The sequence below is a fragment of the Mytilus californianus genome, unplaced genomic scaffold, assembly GCF_021869535.1.
Source record: "Mytilus californianus isolate M0D057914Y unplaced genomic scaffold, xbMytCali1.0.p SCAF_6, whole genome shotgun sequence".
Taxonomy (NCBI): Eukaryota; Metazoa; Mollusca; class Bivalvia; order Mytilida; family Mytilidae; genus Mytilus; species Mytilus californianus.
The window spans coordinates 73,930,726-73,948,109 of record NW_026262712.1 but is presented as its reverse complement, the minus strand read 5'-3'; the positions used below and the strand labels follow the sequence as shown (position 1 = coordinate 73,948,109).

The 17,384-nt window shown below is 32.5% G+C and overlaps 1 protein-coding gene across 1 annotated transcript in view; it reads left to right on the top strand.

Moving 5' to 3' along the window:
- The window catches only part of LOC127706610 (MAM and LDL-receptor class A domain-containing protein 2-like), a 158,052-nt gene that overhangs the window by 31,959 nt on the left and 108,709 nt on the right, over positions 1 to 17,384 (top strand). Inside the window, exons 30-50 of the mRNA XM_052211265.1 lie at positions 147 to 234; positions 748 to 870; positions 994 to 1,134; positions 1,936 to 2,204; positions 3,922 to 4,003; positions 4,404 to 4,595; positions 6,149 to 6,414; positions 6,888 to 6,978; positions 7,738 to 8,153; positions 8,795 to 8,966; positions 9,517 to 9,663; positions 11,043 to 11,305; positions 11,790 to 11,877; positions 12,359 to 12,523; positions 13,153 to 13,304; positions 14,056 to 14,172; positions 15,034 to 15,124; positions 15,533 to 15,673; positions 16,080 to 16,336; positions 16,855 to 16,939; positions 17,223 to 17,300. Coding sequence (XP_052067225.1) covers positions 147 to 234; positions 748 to 870; positions 994 to 1,134; positions 1,936 to 2,204; positions 3,922 to 4,003; positions 4,404 to 4,595; positions 6,149 to 6,414; positions 6,888 to 6,978; positions 7,738 to 8,153; positions 8,795 to 8,966; positions 9,517 to 9,663; positions 11,043 to 11,305; positions 11,790 to 11,877; positions 12,359 to 12,523; positions 13,153 to 13,304; positions 14,056 to 14,172; positions 15,034 to 15,124; positions 15,533 to 15,673; positions 16,080 to 16,336; positions 16,855 to 16,939; positions 17,223 to 17,300 — 3,424 coding nt within the window. The remainder of the gene's footprint in view (positions 1 to 146; positions 235 to 747; positions 871 to 993; positions 1,135 to 1,935; positions 2,205 to 3,921; positions 4,004 to 4,403; positions 4,596 to 6,148; positions 6,415 to 6,887; positions 6,979 to 7,737; positions 8,154 to 8,794; positions 8,967 to 9,516; positions 9,664 to 11,042; positions 11,306 to 11,789; positions 11,878 to 12,358; positions 12,524 to 13,152; positions 13,305 to 14,055; positions 14,173 to 15,033; positions 15,125 to 15,532; positions 15,674 to 16,079; positions 16,337 to 16,854; positions 16,940 to 17,222; positions 17,301 to 17,384) is intronic.

Below are 17,384 nucleotides of genomic sequence, written 5' to 3'. Positions count from 1 at the left end.
TGTGCTGACACACTAGTACAATTTCAACTTTTAATTCTTTAACAAATTGCTTACTTGCATGAATTTAGGACACTTACAGGCAGTTTACATCTGTTTAAAATTGAATTCATTTTGAATACTTACACAAAATATTTTTGTTTCTTTAGCTTATATTCCAAGGTATCCGAGGCCGTTCAGTCCAAGGAGATATAGCTCTAGATGATATTACTGTATTAGCTAACAGTAATTGTCCAAGTAAGTCAATTTTAAGTTAAAAGGAAAAATGGTTTTGCATCTGTTCCTACAACACTGGTTCTTAAACTTGCAATGTAAGATTCCCTCAGATCTTGTTTTTGGGTGTTAAATTATTCTTCCTTTCCATATAAACCTTCTGCTGTCAAGGAGGACATCAATAGTTAGTGTGGTTTTTAAAGGGCTTTATTAGATGAAAATGTTTACAGTTGTTAATAATACATTACGAAAAAGAGTATACCATAATCTTTCAGGTTGAGAAAATATCCCTTTAGTGGAATAAATGGCTAAAATTGTCTCTCTTCAATTTTAAGAGTAGCCACAGTAAACCTAAAGTTAAAAAAAATGAATCAAGATCAAATAAACTGCCATTATTAAGGAATTTCTTCTAAAAATGAAAACCATTGTTTGTTTGTGTTTATATGTATTTACGACTTACACACGATTAGTTCACTTGTCATGACCAAATGTGATAAAAAAAAGTTCTAAATATAATAATGATGTAATTTTTTAAAGGGACACCATCCAATTCCCAGCCAACTGTTACCCAAGCTCCAACAACAACACTTGCGACAACCAAACCGGCAACACAGAAAGTAACAACTCTACCGACAACAATGCCAACAACTAAGGGTACAGGTAAGTTATTAACATGACTTCTTTCAATGTCAGATATGCCATAAGTATTCAGAAAACTTTTGGGTTAATTTTAATAGTGACATTTGTGTACTAAATAATTTCGAAACCTCCATTGTATTTTAGGTGGCAGTAAGTTTAGTTGTGACTTCAGCTATGATACGTGTGGCTGGAATCAAGATAAGACAGATAACTTTGATTGGACTCGAAACATTGGCAAGACACCATCAACAAGTACTGGTCCAAGTTCTGACCACACCAACGGAAGTAAGAAATATTTCTTTTTTATAAAAATAAATCAAAAACTTAACAGAAAATAAGGCATGTTGTGCATTAATTCATACAACGAAATCGCTACATGCTCTTGACAGAAACCAAAGCTAAAGAATAGTACTTTTAGTGTTGTTCTTCATCTGAAATATACAGCAGAGCCATCAACACTGAGCAACAGATTACACCTCACTACAAGATGGCCCATAGTACTGGTTTTAGCTGAATTTTTTACTATTTGATAATGCACTACTGATAATACTTTAACCTGTGCATTAAAGATTGATACAGATAGATATAGTATAATGGCATTTATTGTTTTGGATACTGACTATTGAACTCAGTATCAAAAAATAAAATGCCATTATTCGTTTTATCGGCTATTTGTCTAAACTGGTTTTTTTTGGTTGAGATTATGATGTAAAATGAAACAGTTAGTAAAACTACTTTTACGCTTACAAAACGTTGGGATAGTTGTTTAATTGTATGAATGAAGTCACATGCATTTCATAAATAAATTGATGCGGATGGACTTGAGCAAGTCACATTGCTGTACTGATACCTGATGTCTTTGCCTAATATTCTTAAGTATCAAGTCCTGTCCATGATCTTAAGAATATTAGGCAGAAAAATCAAAGGGAAAATGTACAAATTGCCGATAAAGGGTAATAGCAACAAATTTTAAAATCCATGATTAAACACTTTCTCTCATTCATCTTGGTGTTGAAAGTTTAGAATTTGTCCTTTTTGAGACTGATCTTTTGCATGTATTTACATACATAACATCTGTTTTTGTAGAGGGCTACTACATGTATATTGAGACTTCTGGTCGTAATAGTAAACAAAAGGCTAGACTGATAAGCCCACCGGTCACTCTGCAGAGTGGACAAAAGTCCTGTGTTACATTCTGGTATGACATGTTTGGTGCACACATAGACTATCTTAATGTTTATGTCAGAAATACATCAACTAGACAACTTGGTACAGCAGTCTGGTCTAGGAGAAAGACTCAAGGAAATAGATGGATACAGGGACAGTTAACAATCACTGGTCCTGGACCATTAAATGTGAGTACTGTAGTCATTTCATACCATAAACAATACAGATGGTTTGTTTATTGTTATTTTAGATGCTTTCACCCATTTACTTACAAGATATCAGTGTACTGATGGTAATTGATTTAGTAGAAGAAGACGTGTAAAATATGTGCATGTGGAAATGAATTAGAATAAGTAATTTTTACAGAAATTTTCTATTTTTTAAAATTAGGAATAAGGAATATTGTACACTAAAATTCAAGTTATTTATGGAATGACTGTAATATTTTTCCTGTCTATGAAGAAATAACATCAAAAATGTGGTGCACACTGAATAACGCATGAAGCATGTTATTTAAAAGTGTGCACCACATTTTTGAGGTTATTTCATAGGTTTATTCCCGATTGTCCCACTTTTTTAAATTTTAGAGTTCTGATTGTCCCACATGAAAAGTTCTGATTGTCCCACATTATTTCATGAAATAAAATGTTCTTAGATAAACAAGGTAACTGTTGTTTGTTTTGCTAAATAAACAAGAATTTATAATTGCATGTTCAAACTATTATTTAATATTAATTTAAATAAAAAGTAAAACATTTTTTTTTTTTAAATCATTAGATTAATATTTTTTGACTTATGAAATATATCTACAATGTTACGTTTATTTATGAAAAAAAATGTCAATACCGTAATTTTACTTAACCTTTCTCTAAAGTTATTGAATAAATTTAGAAATAATGCATGCATTTTAAAAAAAAGTATAACATTATTTACACTCTATGCTCTACACGCACATGTTGATGGAGAGATGTCGCCCCTAGTCTTTGTAATTTTACTATGAAGGTCAAAGGACATTAACACAACATTCTCTACACTTCTGAAGTCTGCTTACACCCAACGTCAGATTCACCAGATCCGAACAACTTTCTTTATTGATAATGAAGCTGCTATTCAGAATTCTGTCAGATCAGCCTTTCCAAGAATCAGTATTAAAGGCTGTTTTTCTAAGGCTGAGAAGACAATACACACAAATCAATTAACACCTACAAGATCTCAAAGATCGTTTGCAGAATGATGAAGTTTGTGCTTTTTGTGCTTTTTAGTCCCCTACCAATGTAGTGCTTGAAGATATTGATTTGATATTTGGTGTATTGTTTTATCATGACAAGTTACAGATCAAGTTCGAATTTTGCTTGATATGTGTTATTTTATGACATCATATTATATTCTTTTTTTTATGATACTTCAATTGCTACTATTACGTGCAAAATAAGATATGTAAATATTATTATATGTTCATGTTATTTTTATATTTTATAAGTTACATAGATTAGTAACCTGTAATTAACTGCGACATACTTTAAAAACAAACCAATCACTATCAAAACAATTCCCGATTGTCCCACATTTAAACTTCCCAATTGTCCCACAAACATATTCCCGATTGTCCCACAAAATTTCATAACTTTTTTACCTGTAATTTCAAAAAGTGGGACAATCGGGAAGACACCATTTCATATAGACAGATGTAATATTAGTCTTTCCTTATAATTTAATTCCAAATTCCTTTTTTTAGGAGTAAATCATGCAAAAACATTGATGATTTCATGGTCACATGACTAAATTATGTCTATGAGCTGATAGACAAAAAACTTTCAGTCAATCAGAAGAGGTGTTACAACCAAATTTAAATTATTCACAATTTAGATATAAATTTATTTAGATATGTGTTTATATTATTTCTAGGTGGTTATTGAAGGAACTAAGGGAATAGGTTACCAAGGAGATATAGCTATTGATGACATTGCAATACAGTCAGGAGCTTGTGGTAAGTATTGTTATTTTAAAAATACAAATGAATGCCAATTTGTACGTGAGGTTTGTTGGGAAAAAACATAGACTGATAGGTTTTATTCTTTCACTTTCCCCATTTTAATAGATTTTATACTGTAATTGGATAAAGTTATACAAGATAGAAGTTTTACGGCTGTAGATTTAAAAAAAAAACTGTTTTAGACTTAAAGGTGGGTCATTCAAATTATATGACTCTTCAAGTAGTATCTAAATGTGTGATGAAAAATGTAAAAGCAAGTGACTAGATCATGAGGGTTTTTTTTTAAACCAAATCTGATACGTGTTTAAAACTGATAAGCGTCAGATACATAATCTGAAACCAGGCACATTGCATACATTTAACCTTTCATAATGAAAATATTGTAAATTTTTAGGTGGACCTACAGTTTCTCCTACTGGTCCCACTGGATCTGGTAGCCTGTCAACATTGGGTTGTAATTTTGAAGTAGGGCTTTGTTCCTATACACAAGGTACAAGTGATAATTTTAATTGGACAAGGAAGAGAGGAAAAACGTCATCAGCCAATACTGGACCTGCTGTAGATCATACTAGGGGAACCACTAGTGGTATGTTTACACTATAGATACTTATATTCTGTAGTCTATTCATGTGAAATGTATTGCAATAGATAAAGGTCTTAACTTTCTGATATTTTTATGCCCCAACTACGATAGTAGAGGGACATTATGTTTTCTGGACAGTTTTATTAACAGAATCTGTTTTGTAGGGAAAATGATAGAACAAATAGGGCATGGTGTCCTGTGGATGCATGTTCTTGTTTATTGATTAGTTTATTAATGTTGATATTTACAGTTTATATTTAAACTGCAATTGTTTATATCTTAATCTTTATGCAGTTATACAGTAATTAAATTCATCCTTGATTTCAACTTCAAGATATAAATTTTTAAAGAAAATTACTTCGGACAAGAATAAGTTATTTTTCAAATGTTTTCAAATGTATCTCATTTTTATTTTATACATACCGGTACGCTTTGGAATCATACATAATAATAACAGATGAACCTTTTTCCAATTACATGAATTATGCTGTTATCAGAATTTATTTTATAAGGCCACTTTAATTCCTTGTTTGACGGACCCGCTTGCACATATTTTTTTCTAAACAGAAATTTTTAAATATTCCCGCTTCCTGTATCCCAAAAAGTTATCGTGTCTATTTCCCACATCTTTTTTTTTGTAAACCTGAAAAAAATAAAAAAGCAATCGCCAGAGCATTTAAGTCAACGTCACATCGCACCCTTTAAACTGTTTCGAGCATTAACACAGATTTCTTATCTTTGTTTCACTAGTCATTTTGGGGTTCTTTATAGCTTGCTGTTCAGTGTGAGCCAAGGCTCTTGTGTTGAAGGCCGTGTTTTGACCTATAATTGTTAACTTTAAATACATTTAGACTATGATGGAGAGTTGTCTCATTGGCACTCATACCATATCTTATTTATATACAAAGTGCCAAAAAGACAAAGAACAAAAATGAGAACACTAAAACGACAGAGACACAGACAACCAACATATAACATAAAAAAGTACACTCATCAACGAACAGCACGAACCCCTAAAAACTGGGGGTGAACTAAGGTATTCAGGAAGGATGAACAGTTCCTGCTTCTTGCAAGACACCCGCCATGTTGCTAGTTTTTAGTCATGTCCGATAAAGGACGAAAGACATCTATGACAATTCAAAGGGGATCATTTAAGGCAGTTGAAATAATTATTCAATTATTCAGTTCAAAATCTGATGTCGTTAACAGTAATAAAAGAAGACATAAAAGTGGGCATTACAAGTCTTGGTGAACAGAAAAATAAATACTTCAGCAGTTGATAAATTAAAAAAAATAAAGAAATGTCAAAGTACAAGTGGTAAATCAAGTTTCATACCATCTTGTTTTGATCAATATTGTCAGAACCTATGATTTTATGTTTACCAAAAAAAAATATTATTGTTCGCTTTTACTTTTCAAGCTACGCCTCAAAAATTTGCAAATTAAATTTTTTTTATTAAAATTTTCAAATCGCTCGCTCGCCCCAATTTCTGGAGTGGAAAAATCCGTAGAACATGAAATTAAATTGGTGTGACCTAAAGTGTAATGTATTGTAGGATACTATGTTTACACTGAAGTCTCATCACCAAGACAACCTGGACAAAAGGCTCGTCTCTTGTCATCACTTCAGAGCTCATACATAAAACCAGCCTGCATGACATTTTGGTACCATATGTATGGTAGTCAGATTGGTACTCTCAATTTGTACTTGAAACAAGGTCAGTCAAGCAGTCTAGGGTCTCCTATTTGGACAAGGAAAGCCAACCAAGGAAACAGCTGGAATATTGCTCAAGTATCACTGAATCCATCATCAGCTTATCAGGTAATGAAAATCATTTGCCCTAAAGTTTAAATGATGGTCATAGAGGGGAGGGGGTATGTTCACTGACAAACGGGAAATAAAACGGTTGTTTCATGATGAATGAAAGATAAAAAAATTGCTTTTTTTTACCAATTTGCACAAAACACGGTAAGTAATGAGCGTCATGCGCATAAAAATATGAAATAAGAATTGAAAACACCTTGCCCAAAAAATAATCCTTTATCTCCCATTTAAATTATATATACCAATTAGAACTCCTTGTGGCTTAGAAAACAACCCTTCATCCTTGCTCAAATGATGTACCTTAAACAACTCTCTTTGGCTTAGAAATGATTTTAAAAAGGCAATTACCAACAGATATTGGGAATGAAATATTTAAGCCTATCACTTTAATAAACTATCTGTATAAAATTTCTTGGAAATCGGAAAAAAAGCAGAACAAGTCTTATATGAGATTTTCTATAATTTTGTAGATTGTATTTGAGGGAGTAAGAGGAAATGGTGTGAGGGGAGATATTGCTATAGATGATATCAGTGTTCAACCAGGATCATGTACACCGGAAGGTAAATTGGATTTTTACACAGATTAATTTTGCATTGATATTCAGATGTTTTACACTAGATGGTGGTTTGTGGTCTTTTTCAGTCTGTGTTGGTCTCATTCTTTATTTCATTTAGAGGCAAGCTTTAAAAAGTAAACAAAGTCTGCATTGCTCACTTTTTAGATGGTTAATATTAGTTTTATATTTTTTGTAAAGAATCAGATATATTAGAGTGAAATAAAAAAAAATTAGGTGTATATTATTTTTACTTTGATATTTGTATTAAAAAAATGAAAACAACACATTATGAATTTTATGGGTCCGAAGCACTTTTCTGGATTTACTTTCATCGGGAACGCTCAAAGCCTATTATTTGAAAGCCAAGAATGTACAAGAACCAAAACAGATGAATAGCTTTATACCCAAAAAGGACTTAAGAAAATAGCCAAATCCATCTAAGGTCAACTTTGCCTAAAGGAGTTGAAACCTTAGTTTCTTAATAATTCTCAAATTTATAAACAGACAATTTTAGAAAGGTTTGTTATAAATCATGTCAGTTCCTAAGTACTGACTACTAAGCTGATGATACCTTTGGTGACCCGAAAGTCCACCAGCAGAGGTATCAACCCAGTGATGTGAAAAAAGAAAACTACACGTTATAAATTTTATTCGTCCGAAGCAAAAATTTATTTAAGCAGTCCTTTCCTTCTGTAAAATTGTACTCTTTTCTTTCTTTTTGAAAGGAAAAATAAGGAGCCACTTATTTTCTACTTAATTGTAGGTGCATGTAATTTCGACACACGTTCATTGTGTTCATGGAGTAACCGACAAGACGATGATTTTGATTGGAGTATACAACACAATGGGACACCAAGTACTGGAACAGGTCCATCACGGGATCATACACAAGGGAATGCCAATGGGTTCTATGTGTATATAGAAACAAGTGCTCCAAGAAAAGTTGGACAAAAAGCCTTCTTACAGAGTCCAACCTTCCCTCCCAATAACAATAGTCCACAGTGTTTCAAATTCTGGTACAACATGAATGGAAGATTGATGGGAACACTCAATGTTTACTTAGCAACAAATATGACAGCATCTTCAGTAACAAAAATAAAACTGTGGACACTAACAGGAGCACAAGGAACAGCTTGGAATTCAGGCCAATTTACAGTTCAAAGTTCAACTGGATATCAAGTATGTTACTCGGTTTTTCTTCATAGGTACACACCTGATTTGAACTCCCATCCTTCCTGGTTACTGGCCTGATGTCTATTAATTCAAAGTTATCTTTTTTTTAGCCCTTGTATCAAAATAGTAATCAATAAGTCTTCAATATAGATAAGACTTGAAATATTGTGTCTTTGCTTTTAAAAAAAGAAATGAATTGTTGTAGCTGTAAAAAATATTTCTCAGGTGAAGCTCAATTGTTAAATGTATTTTTATGCCCCACCTACGATAGTAGAGAGGCATTATGTTTTTCGGTCTGTGCGTCCGTTCGTTCATCCTTCTGTCCTGCTTCAGGCTAAAGTTTTTGGTCAAGGTAGTTTTTAAAGAAGTTGAAGTCCAATCAACTTGAAAATTAGAGTTTTGACCTCAATTTCACGGTCCACTGAACATAGAAAAAGATAGTGCGAGTGGGGCATCCGTGTACCATGGATACATTCTTGTTTTTTACTTTATTCAAGTGTTGCATGTGTGGTCAATATGTACATTAACTCCTGTACATTGTAGAATTAGTTTATAGCACACTAATCAGCAGATGGAAAATTTATATTTATTTTTGATAATTCTTAGGAGTATATTGTTGAAAATTTATCTTTGATGTTTTTTTACAGATTGTTTTTGAAGGGATTGTAGGAGGAGTAGTTTTGGGAGATATTGCTCTGGATGATTTGTCATTTGTCAATGGCAAATGTGGAACCTCTCCATCCAAAGCGAGGCCATCATCCTTGTCTACAACAGTGCCACCTACCACAGCAGCGACTACACCTATTGTGGCAACATCAGGTAGGTCCACTTTGCACTGAACTTTGCATAACACTGCCACTTTCCACACTGGCAGCAACATATGTTATGATGTCAGATACGAGCACTTTACACTGACCATTGTCAAAATCAGTGGCATTGACCAAAGCAGAAATGTTATTTTTTTGTGGCAACACTAGATGAGTCCTCTTAACATTGATCAAATGACTCGTGCATTACAGGCTAATGTTTTTAATACATGTTCATAATTTATAGACAAACAGAAAATACCCTTGAAAACTTTACTTGTATTGATAAAAAGACAGACAAACTATACAGTATGGGTTTTTCTCATTGTTGAAGGCTGTACAGTTGCCTATAATTGCTTACATCCACTTCATTTGAACTTTGGTTGATAGTTGTCTCATTGGCAATCATACCACATCTCCTTATTTTTATATAAAATAGATGCTAAAGTATTTGTTACTGTTGAAATATTACCTTAATAGATGTGTTTCAGTATTTTCTTAATTTGTTATTTGTTGATTTATTTTATTTGTTCAAATCTGATAGCAACAATATTCTCTTGCAGTTGGTGGTGCTTTTAATTGTAATTTTGAGAGTAATACCTGTGGCTGGTTACAAGCTGCTGGGGATACCCGAGGGTTTGATTGGATCAGACATCAGGGTAGGACAGCCTCGGGTGGTACAGGAGCATCATTTGATCACACTACTGGACGTAAGTAATCCTGGTCAATATGTTATATTTAGAATATACAGTGTATGTCATATTTTTCATGTCTATTCAATTTGCTACTTTCGTTTTCGTTTTTGTTTTTTTACAGATTTTTATTTTCTCTAAATTTTTTTGAATTTGTACTATCTTGCTGCAAGATACACCTTATGGTTCCTCATACAGTCAAACATATCAATATTTCATCCCTGTCAATTGGTTAAGAAGGTTTCATTGACACCAAAGTTCTTATGGTCTTTCATTAACCAATTTCATATTATTCCACTGTTTAAACATATTGATAGTTTAATCAATATTTGATTGGTTGAGACTATCCCACGTATCATTGAACAAATCTTCATATTCCATTCTGAGGATCATATTCCCCTCTGAAATGTCGGGATTACTTCGTGCGACGTTACATGCGGTTGATGTACATAACGTTTTGAACTTCTTATTCTTCTTTAAATAGCGATTGCAAAAATCATTATCATGTTCAAATTTATTTTAGACGATAAAACAAAAATACTTATAATTAAATTTTGATCCTTACTGTTTATCAATCGGTATGTCGTGTTTAGTTTGACTTAAAAAAACAAGCGGATAAGAAAAAAAATGTATGCAAAATAATATTTAATGTATTGATAGTAAACAAAGCATAGGAGTGGAATAAAACATTCATTTCCATTTGCCTCGGGAGATATGAAGATTTGCTCACCCTCGAAAAATCATATTTCCCTTGGGCAGAACCCTCGTGAAATATGAATATTCTTGGGTGAACAAATCTTCATATCTCTGTCCCGCACGGGAAATAAATGTATAATATTGAGGGCCAACAAAGTTCAAATTTTGCAGTCATAGACAGGGTAAAGAAACTTAATTCTCAGTGAGCTTTCAGTTGTCTTGAGCAGGGAATAATTTTTTTTAATCTCTAATAAAATGCACAAATCAAAATCAATCGTCATAGTCAGTTTATAAGTATTCAAGGACAGTTTTATTAACATGGTCTTTTTAGTAGAGATATCAGCACAACTATATCAATAAATCATGAAGTAGTTGCCCATGAACACCAGGCCTTAAGTCAAATGTTACTCAAGTTTCATGGAGGTAGTCACCCATGAAAATCAGGCCTTAAGTCAGATGTTACCCAAGTTTCATGGAGGTAGTCACCCATGAACACCAGGCCTTAAGTCAGATGTTACTCAAGTTTCATGGAGGTAGTCACCCATGAATACCAGGCCTTAAGTCAGATGTTACTCAAGTTTCATGGAGATAGTCACCCATGAAAATCAGGCCTAAAAGCAGGAGTTAATAGAGTTTCTTTGTTGCTACATATTTAAGTTATTTTGTCTTTCCAGTGAATTAAAAATATATTTTCATTTTAGATGGATATTACATGTACATTGAGACATCAGGTAGGAGACGTCTTGGAGACAAGGCTCATTTGGAAAGTCCAACAGTTTCTGCTGATCCATCAACCAAATGTCTCCGATTCTGGTATCACATGTATGGTGCTACAGTTGGTCAGTTGAATGTTTATCTGAGAGCAGGAGCTGGGCTTGGTCCTGCAATCTGGACCAGGAGAGGAACCAAGGGCAATAAATGGATCCAGGGACAAGTTGTTATCAACAAGACCTCGGATTTTACGGTAATCAGTGTTGAAAATCATTTGAAGTTGACCATTACTATTCCAGATCTAGATGTATAAAAGAAGAAGTGAATAGGATCAAATTTTATCAACAATATCTACGATTTTACAGCAATAATAGCTTTAAAAAGATCATTTGAAGTAGATCATTACTATTACAGCTGTTTAAAAGATTTAGTGAATTTGATAATACTTGACATGAAAAAGAACAGTATTCATGTAGGGATCGACTGAATTCAGAGTTAAAAGGGAAGTAATTATTTTATTACTCTCAATTATGTTTTTTTATTGACATTTTATTAATGTGTACCTAAAGTGATGTTGTTATAAGAGTTTTTACATTTAACTGTTTTATCATAACAATCCTGCATACTTTTAGGAGTTCTATTGTATTGAAGAATTACCAGGTGTTGGTTCATTGTCTATGATTTTATTAAAGAATTAAGCAAATAAACTTAATTTTATTTGTGTTATTAACTTACAGGTAATATTTGAAGGCGTAAGAGGAAGGAGTTACCAAGGAGATATAGCTATTGATGATGTTTCAATGAAAAATGGGGATGATTGCTCAGGTAACTTATTCTATATAAAAACAAGGTAACTTTGAGAAATTTCATGGGACAGCAACCCTTATGTGAAAGGGGTTTCTTCAGGTATAGATAACAAGAAGACTTTCTAGAGTTCGGATGGTTTATTACCAGAGAATATAAACTCTGAAATAACAAAATTATAAACATTAATGATAGTTCATGTAACATATAGAATATCTTATGCATACATTATATCACAGACAGTTATAGTGGTTTAAACAATTTCTAATACCATAGTGTTACTATAAACATTAGATACACATTTACTATGGAATGTTCATTCATTCAATTGTGTAGTGAAATGTACATCACATGTCACATGTACTTTAATAAACCGGTTTCTGTGACCGACATCTAAATATAACCCTAATCAGTTTCATTGCGTTTACAACCAAATAGAATTAAATGTATCTTTAAAATTACTTCTCGCAAGTACCTGGAAGTTTACAATTTCTTTTCCTAGGTAACACAGCCACAGTACCTACTTCCTGTAATTTTGAAGATGCTCTTTCCAAATGTCAGTACACCCAAGATACAACAGATGATTTTGATTGGACAAGAAAGTCTGGTGGTACAGCCACAAGAGGTACAGGGCCGTCTGCTGATCATACTTATGGAACAAGAACAGGTAAAGATTGTTCATACAAAATATTTTGAATATATTCATTTACCTTTTTTTTATCGTTAGCTATATATGAGTTACAGATTGAATTTTGTTCTGTTTGGATGACCTACTTTTACTGGATTACAAATTCCTTCCCTGTGTCACCCTGACATATCTAGTCTCATTAAAATCATTCAGCATCTTTTTATTTTTATACAGACATGAATGGAAAAATCTTTTAACAAAAAGCGAATGATTAGCACTTTTATTGATGTTCTTCATCTCAAAGTAACAAGGAGGCCTTCAACACATGACAAAAACTCTCACCTCACTGCATGTTAGGTTAAGTATGAAGACATAATCATTAATTAATGGTCAATATTTTGTACATCTATATATTTTAGTAAAGGCTGTTCTGCTAAAACAAACATGGTACCCAGGGAAGGCACTTTGAAAATGGGGTAACCACCAAAAGAAGAAATTTAAGAATTTAACTTACTATTTCAGAATGCAAAAAAATATTTGACACCTTCCATAGATGAGATTTTGAAGTACCTCCCCTGTGTCCCATGTATGTATTAATAGTACAGCCTTTTAAAATTTCATTTAAGTTATAAAATATTAGGCTAATCAAGTTTCATGTTCTATTTTAGGACATTATATGTACACTGAGGCCTCTGTGCCACGGAAACCAGGACAGAAAGCACGTCTTCTGACTCCACAATATTCAGCAATAAAAACTCCACAATGTCTGACCTTCTACTACCACATGTTTGGTAACAATATTGGATCTCTCAATGTCAAGGTTAGAATTCAACCATTTTATTATTGGTTACCATGCATATTTCAAGATACAGGGCTGCCAAGTCTCACGCATTAAGCGTGAGACTCACACATTTTCATGCTTATTTGGCATCATTTTCCTTTGATCTATTGTTTTTTCTCTTTGATCTTTACAATTTTAGCCAAATCTCACGCATTTGCTTCATGAAAAGTTGGCAGAATTGCAAGATTGTGAAATAGTGTTAGAATATTGAGGAGAAACCACACTTTAAAAGACTTTAATCTTGGAATAGATAAAAAACTGTGACTAACACTATTAACCTGATTTTCTATGACATTGAATTTCTTCGTTTTACTTTTTACTAGTTAAAACAGAAAAGTTTGAAAATATTCCTGACTATGTAATCTTTCATTCCTTAGCTGTCTGGATTTCTCTTTTTTATGTGTGGATTGGTTTTAGATATTGACAAAATGTCTGAAATTTCATCACAATTAAATGCATTTTTTTGTACCACCTAGAAAATAATGGTTTAATTTCAAATTCATAACAATAAAGAAAAGATGAAACAATATTGTTTATCACTTCATAAAATTAATTATTATTTCAAGAAAGGTATAACACTGAAGAATTGGTTACTTCCTGGAGGTAGATTGTCATTGTTGTTTTCATTGATATAAGCGTTCACTAATTTGTATTATATCTGTCCATATAAAAAAATTTAAATTAGGCTTTTGCTGTATTGATTTTTCAAATGTGAATGATTTTATTACAGGTTAAAGTCAATAATGCACTTGGAAACAATATTTGGACAAAAACTGGTAACCAAGGCAACTCCTGGAATATAGCCCAAGTAACACTTCCTGTCACAACAGTCAGTCAACCATATCAGGTAGGTTGATAAAACACGGCACAAAATATAACTTACTATAGGACCCTGAACAGTCACTAAACAGTCAGGCATTATATCAGGTATTGTTGATGGAACACACCACAGAATATTAAGTAATTTGTAGGACATTAAGAATCCATTGCCAATTTTGCAAACCAACTTATTTCAGGGATTTTAAAAAGCATCCACGATAATGTTTAAAAATATTTAAATAAATATGTTAATTTCAATAGAAGAGGGGAATTATGTTTTCTGGTCTGCTTCCATCCATCCATTTGTCTTTCACTCTGACATGACTTTGACAATTGTGTTATAAAACTTGGAATGATTGTAAGCAGTTTTTTCAGTTGTAAAATTGTTATTATTTATACCCACCTACAATACTTGGTGGAGGCATATATTCATGGTCTGTCTGTCTGTCTGTCTGTCTGTCTGTCTGTCTGTCTGTCTTGTACAATGTGAAAGTTTTTGGTTGGTAAACTTTTAGTTTGAAGTGAAATTTTACAATTATATTCCCAATTTATGATCTTTACCTTATTTACACATTTCACTGAACATTGAAATGTATTAGTTGGAAATAAGTACATTCTCAGTTATGAGTTTTAGTTAAGGTATTTTACCATGAAGCTTTGGTCACATCAACTTGAAACTTACTATACATGTTTATTATAAGATGAACTTTTAAAATTATACGACAAATAATGATTTTGACCCAAATTTCACAGTTCACGGAAATTGAACATAGATTAGTGTGAGAGGGCATGGTGTCATTCTTGTTTTATCATGAATTTGTTTTCAAGAAAGAAGTAGTGTAAGAATGAATTTTTTTCTATATATAATATATTTTTTCTTCTGTATTAGGTTGTATTTGAAGGTGTCAGAGGTAATGGTTACCTTAGTGATTTGGCTATTGATGATGTCAAAATAACATCAGGTGCTTGTACTTCCCCAGGTAAGCTCCATGTTATAAAACATTTTAGTGCATTAGAATTGATATACATAGGTCAAAAGTGTTTCACCACTTGAAAATTAAGCTATACATTTTATATAAACATGTGTTTCAAAAAGAAATGTCAAAAAAATTATGTTTTGTCCCATTTGATAATGATTTTGAAATATTTGTAATTAAGTAAGTAGATTCTATGTTTAGGGGATAGCACAATTAGTAACGATAAAGCATTCTCGAAAGTTTCTGAAGTTTATAGTAAACATAAATTTCTAAAATGACCCAAAATAGTATAGTTCAACTTTCTTGGTATAAACAGAAATTGTAAATTAGCTGAATACAGACACGACATCTAGAATTACTGGAACTAATCATGAATTTCATTCACTATAATATCTCTTGTTTTATTTACAGGTGCCTGTAGTTTTGAGAGTGGTTTATGTACATGGAAGAACGTCCAACAATTAGATGATTTTGATTGGGTATCTAGGAAAGGAGCTACATCATCAGGTCATACAGGTCCTAGTGGTGATCATACTCTTGGAAATTCTAGAGGTAAGGATTTTGAGGGGATATATAAGAAAGGAATTTTTTCAGGCTAAACCTTATTTGTTTATCCGTGGTGACATGAATCAAATCTAAATTACATGTATTATAAAATCTCTTTTGACCAGTTTAAGAAAAACTGTTTACCATTTAAAAACTTTAAACCTGAAAACAGTATAAATCTTCAGGCTACATATCAGACATAAATTATATTACTTCTGCTTTTATGTGGCTCTTACTTGGTCAAATCTGAACTGCAAACTTTGGGGTATGGTTTGCAACCTTGCGACTTAAAGTGTCATTTAAAAGGACCTGTGACCTTTAAAAATTTTCAAAACCATTTATTCGAATGTTTTGTGACCTAAGGGAGGTCCCCTTCTGGAGCTAAAGACTTATCTCACAATATCGTTTTCAGGAACCTACCTCTATCTGGAGGCATCAGCACCTAGAACTCAAGGAGACAGGTGTTGGTTGCAGAGCCAGAACTTTGCTCCTACAAAAGGCTCCTGTGTCTCATTCTGGTACAATATGTATGGTCCAAATATTGGTACATTGAGTGTTTACGCTCTATATTCTACTGGTACTAATCTCACATTATGGACACTAAGTGGTGATCAAGGGAACACTTGGAAAAATGGGCAGGCACCAGTTGCATCAGGAGTATCATTCACAGTATGTTGTTTTATGTCTACTGTAAAATAGTTTATTTTTTCACATATTTTAAATTTCACGATTTCTAGGACATTTGAAATTTAGAAAATATTTTGTTTCCTATTCTAAATTTCACGATTTCTAGGACATTTGAAATTTAGAAAATATTTTTGTTTCGTTTTTACATATTATACTGATAAATGGACTTAGTTTTATGCAGTCAAAATTACATATGGTCTGGGATTGAATTTTTTTTTAGATTGTAAAACTGTCATGAAATTTTATAAAACTTGGACAAAGGCTTTGTCAAGATCAAGAACTAACATCTGACAAAAAAATTAAACTTTTCACTGATTAATGGACTAAGATTTTATCAGTCAATATCATATTTTTACACTGACAGCAGTAATGGTTAGCAAGAGACAGGGTTCCGTGGAAACCTTTACAGTTTGACTATTCTTCTTAAGAAGACACTTCATTTGTTGTGAACAATTTTTATTTAAAATGTATTTCACAGTTAAATGAATTATTTTACTTAGATAATAATAGAAGGACGGAGAGGAAATGGTTACGCTGGTGATATAGCCTTAGATGACCTTAGTGTATCCAGCTCATCTTGTGGAGGTAAATTTATAAATATTTCTGTTACTTTGCAACACGTTCAGTTAATAATATTTTTGAATCAGTTCACCTAAGTGTATATATAGTTTTGTATATTTAAATTCTTGTCAAGTCATCAATATTGGACTTAGTTTTTTAGGGTTTGTTTACAGAGGATTGGGAACTAAAATGACCATGTCTTGAAAATAAATATGTATGTATAAATATATTGGCTTGTGAAATATATTTAGTCTGCTAATAATATTACCTATTGAGCATTATTTGATAATGATGAATCTCATTACAGTTCAACCATCCAATGCCCAGCCAGGCAACCAGACAGGAACTGTCCCTCCACCATCAACAACTGGAGGCACAACACAAGGTTAATATTTAGAACAACTTTCTTTATTGAAAAATAAAAAAAATAAGTTCATAAAGCTTTCAAGCTTCACATCACAAAGTTCAT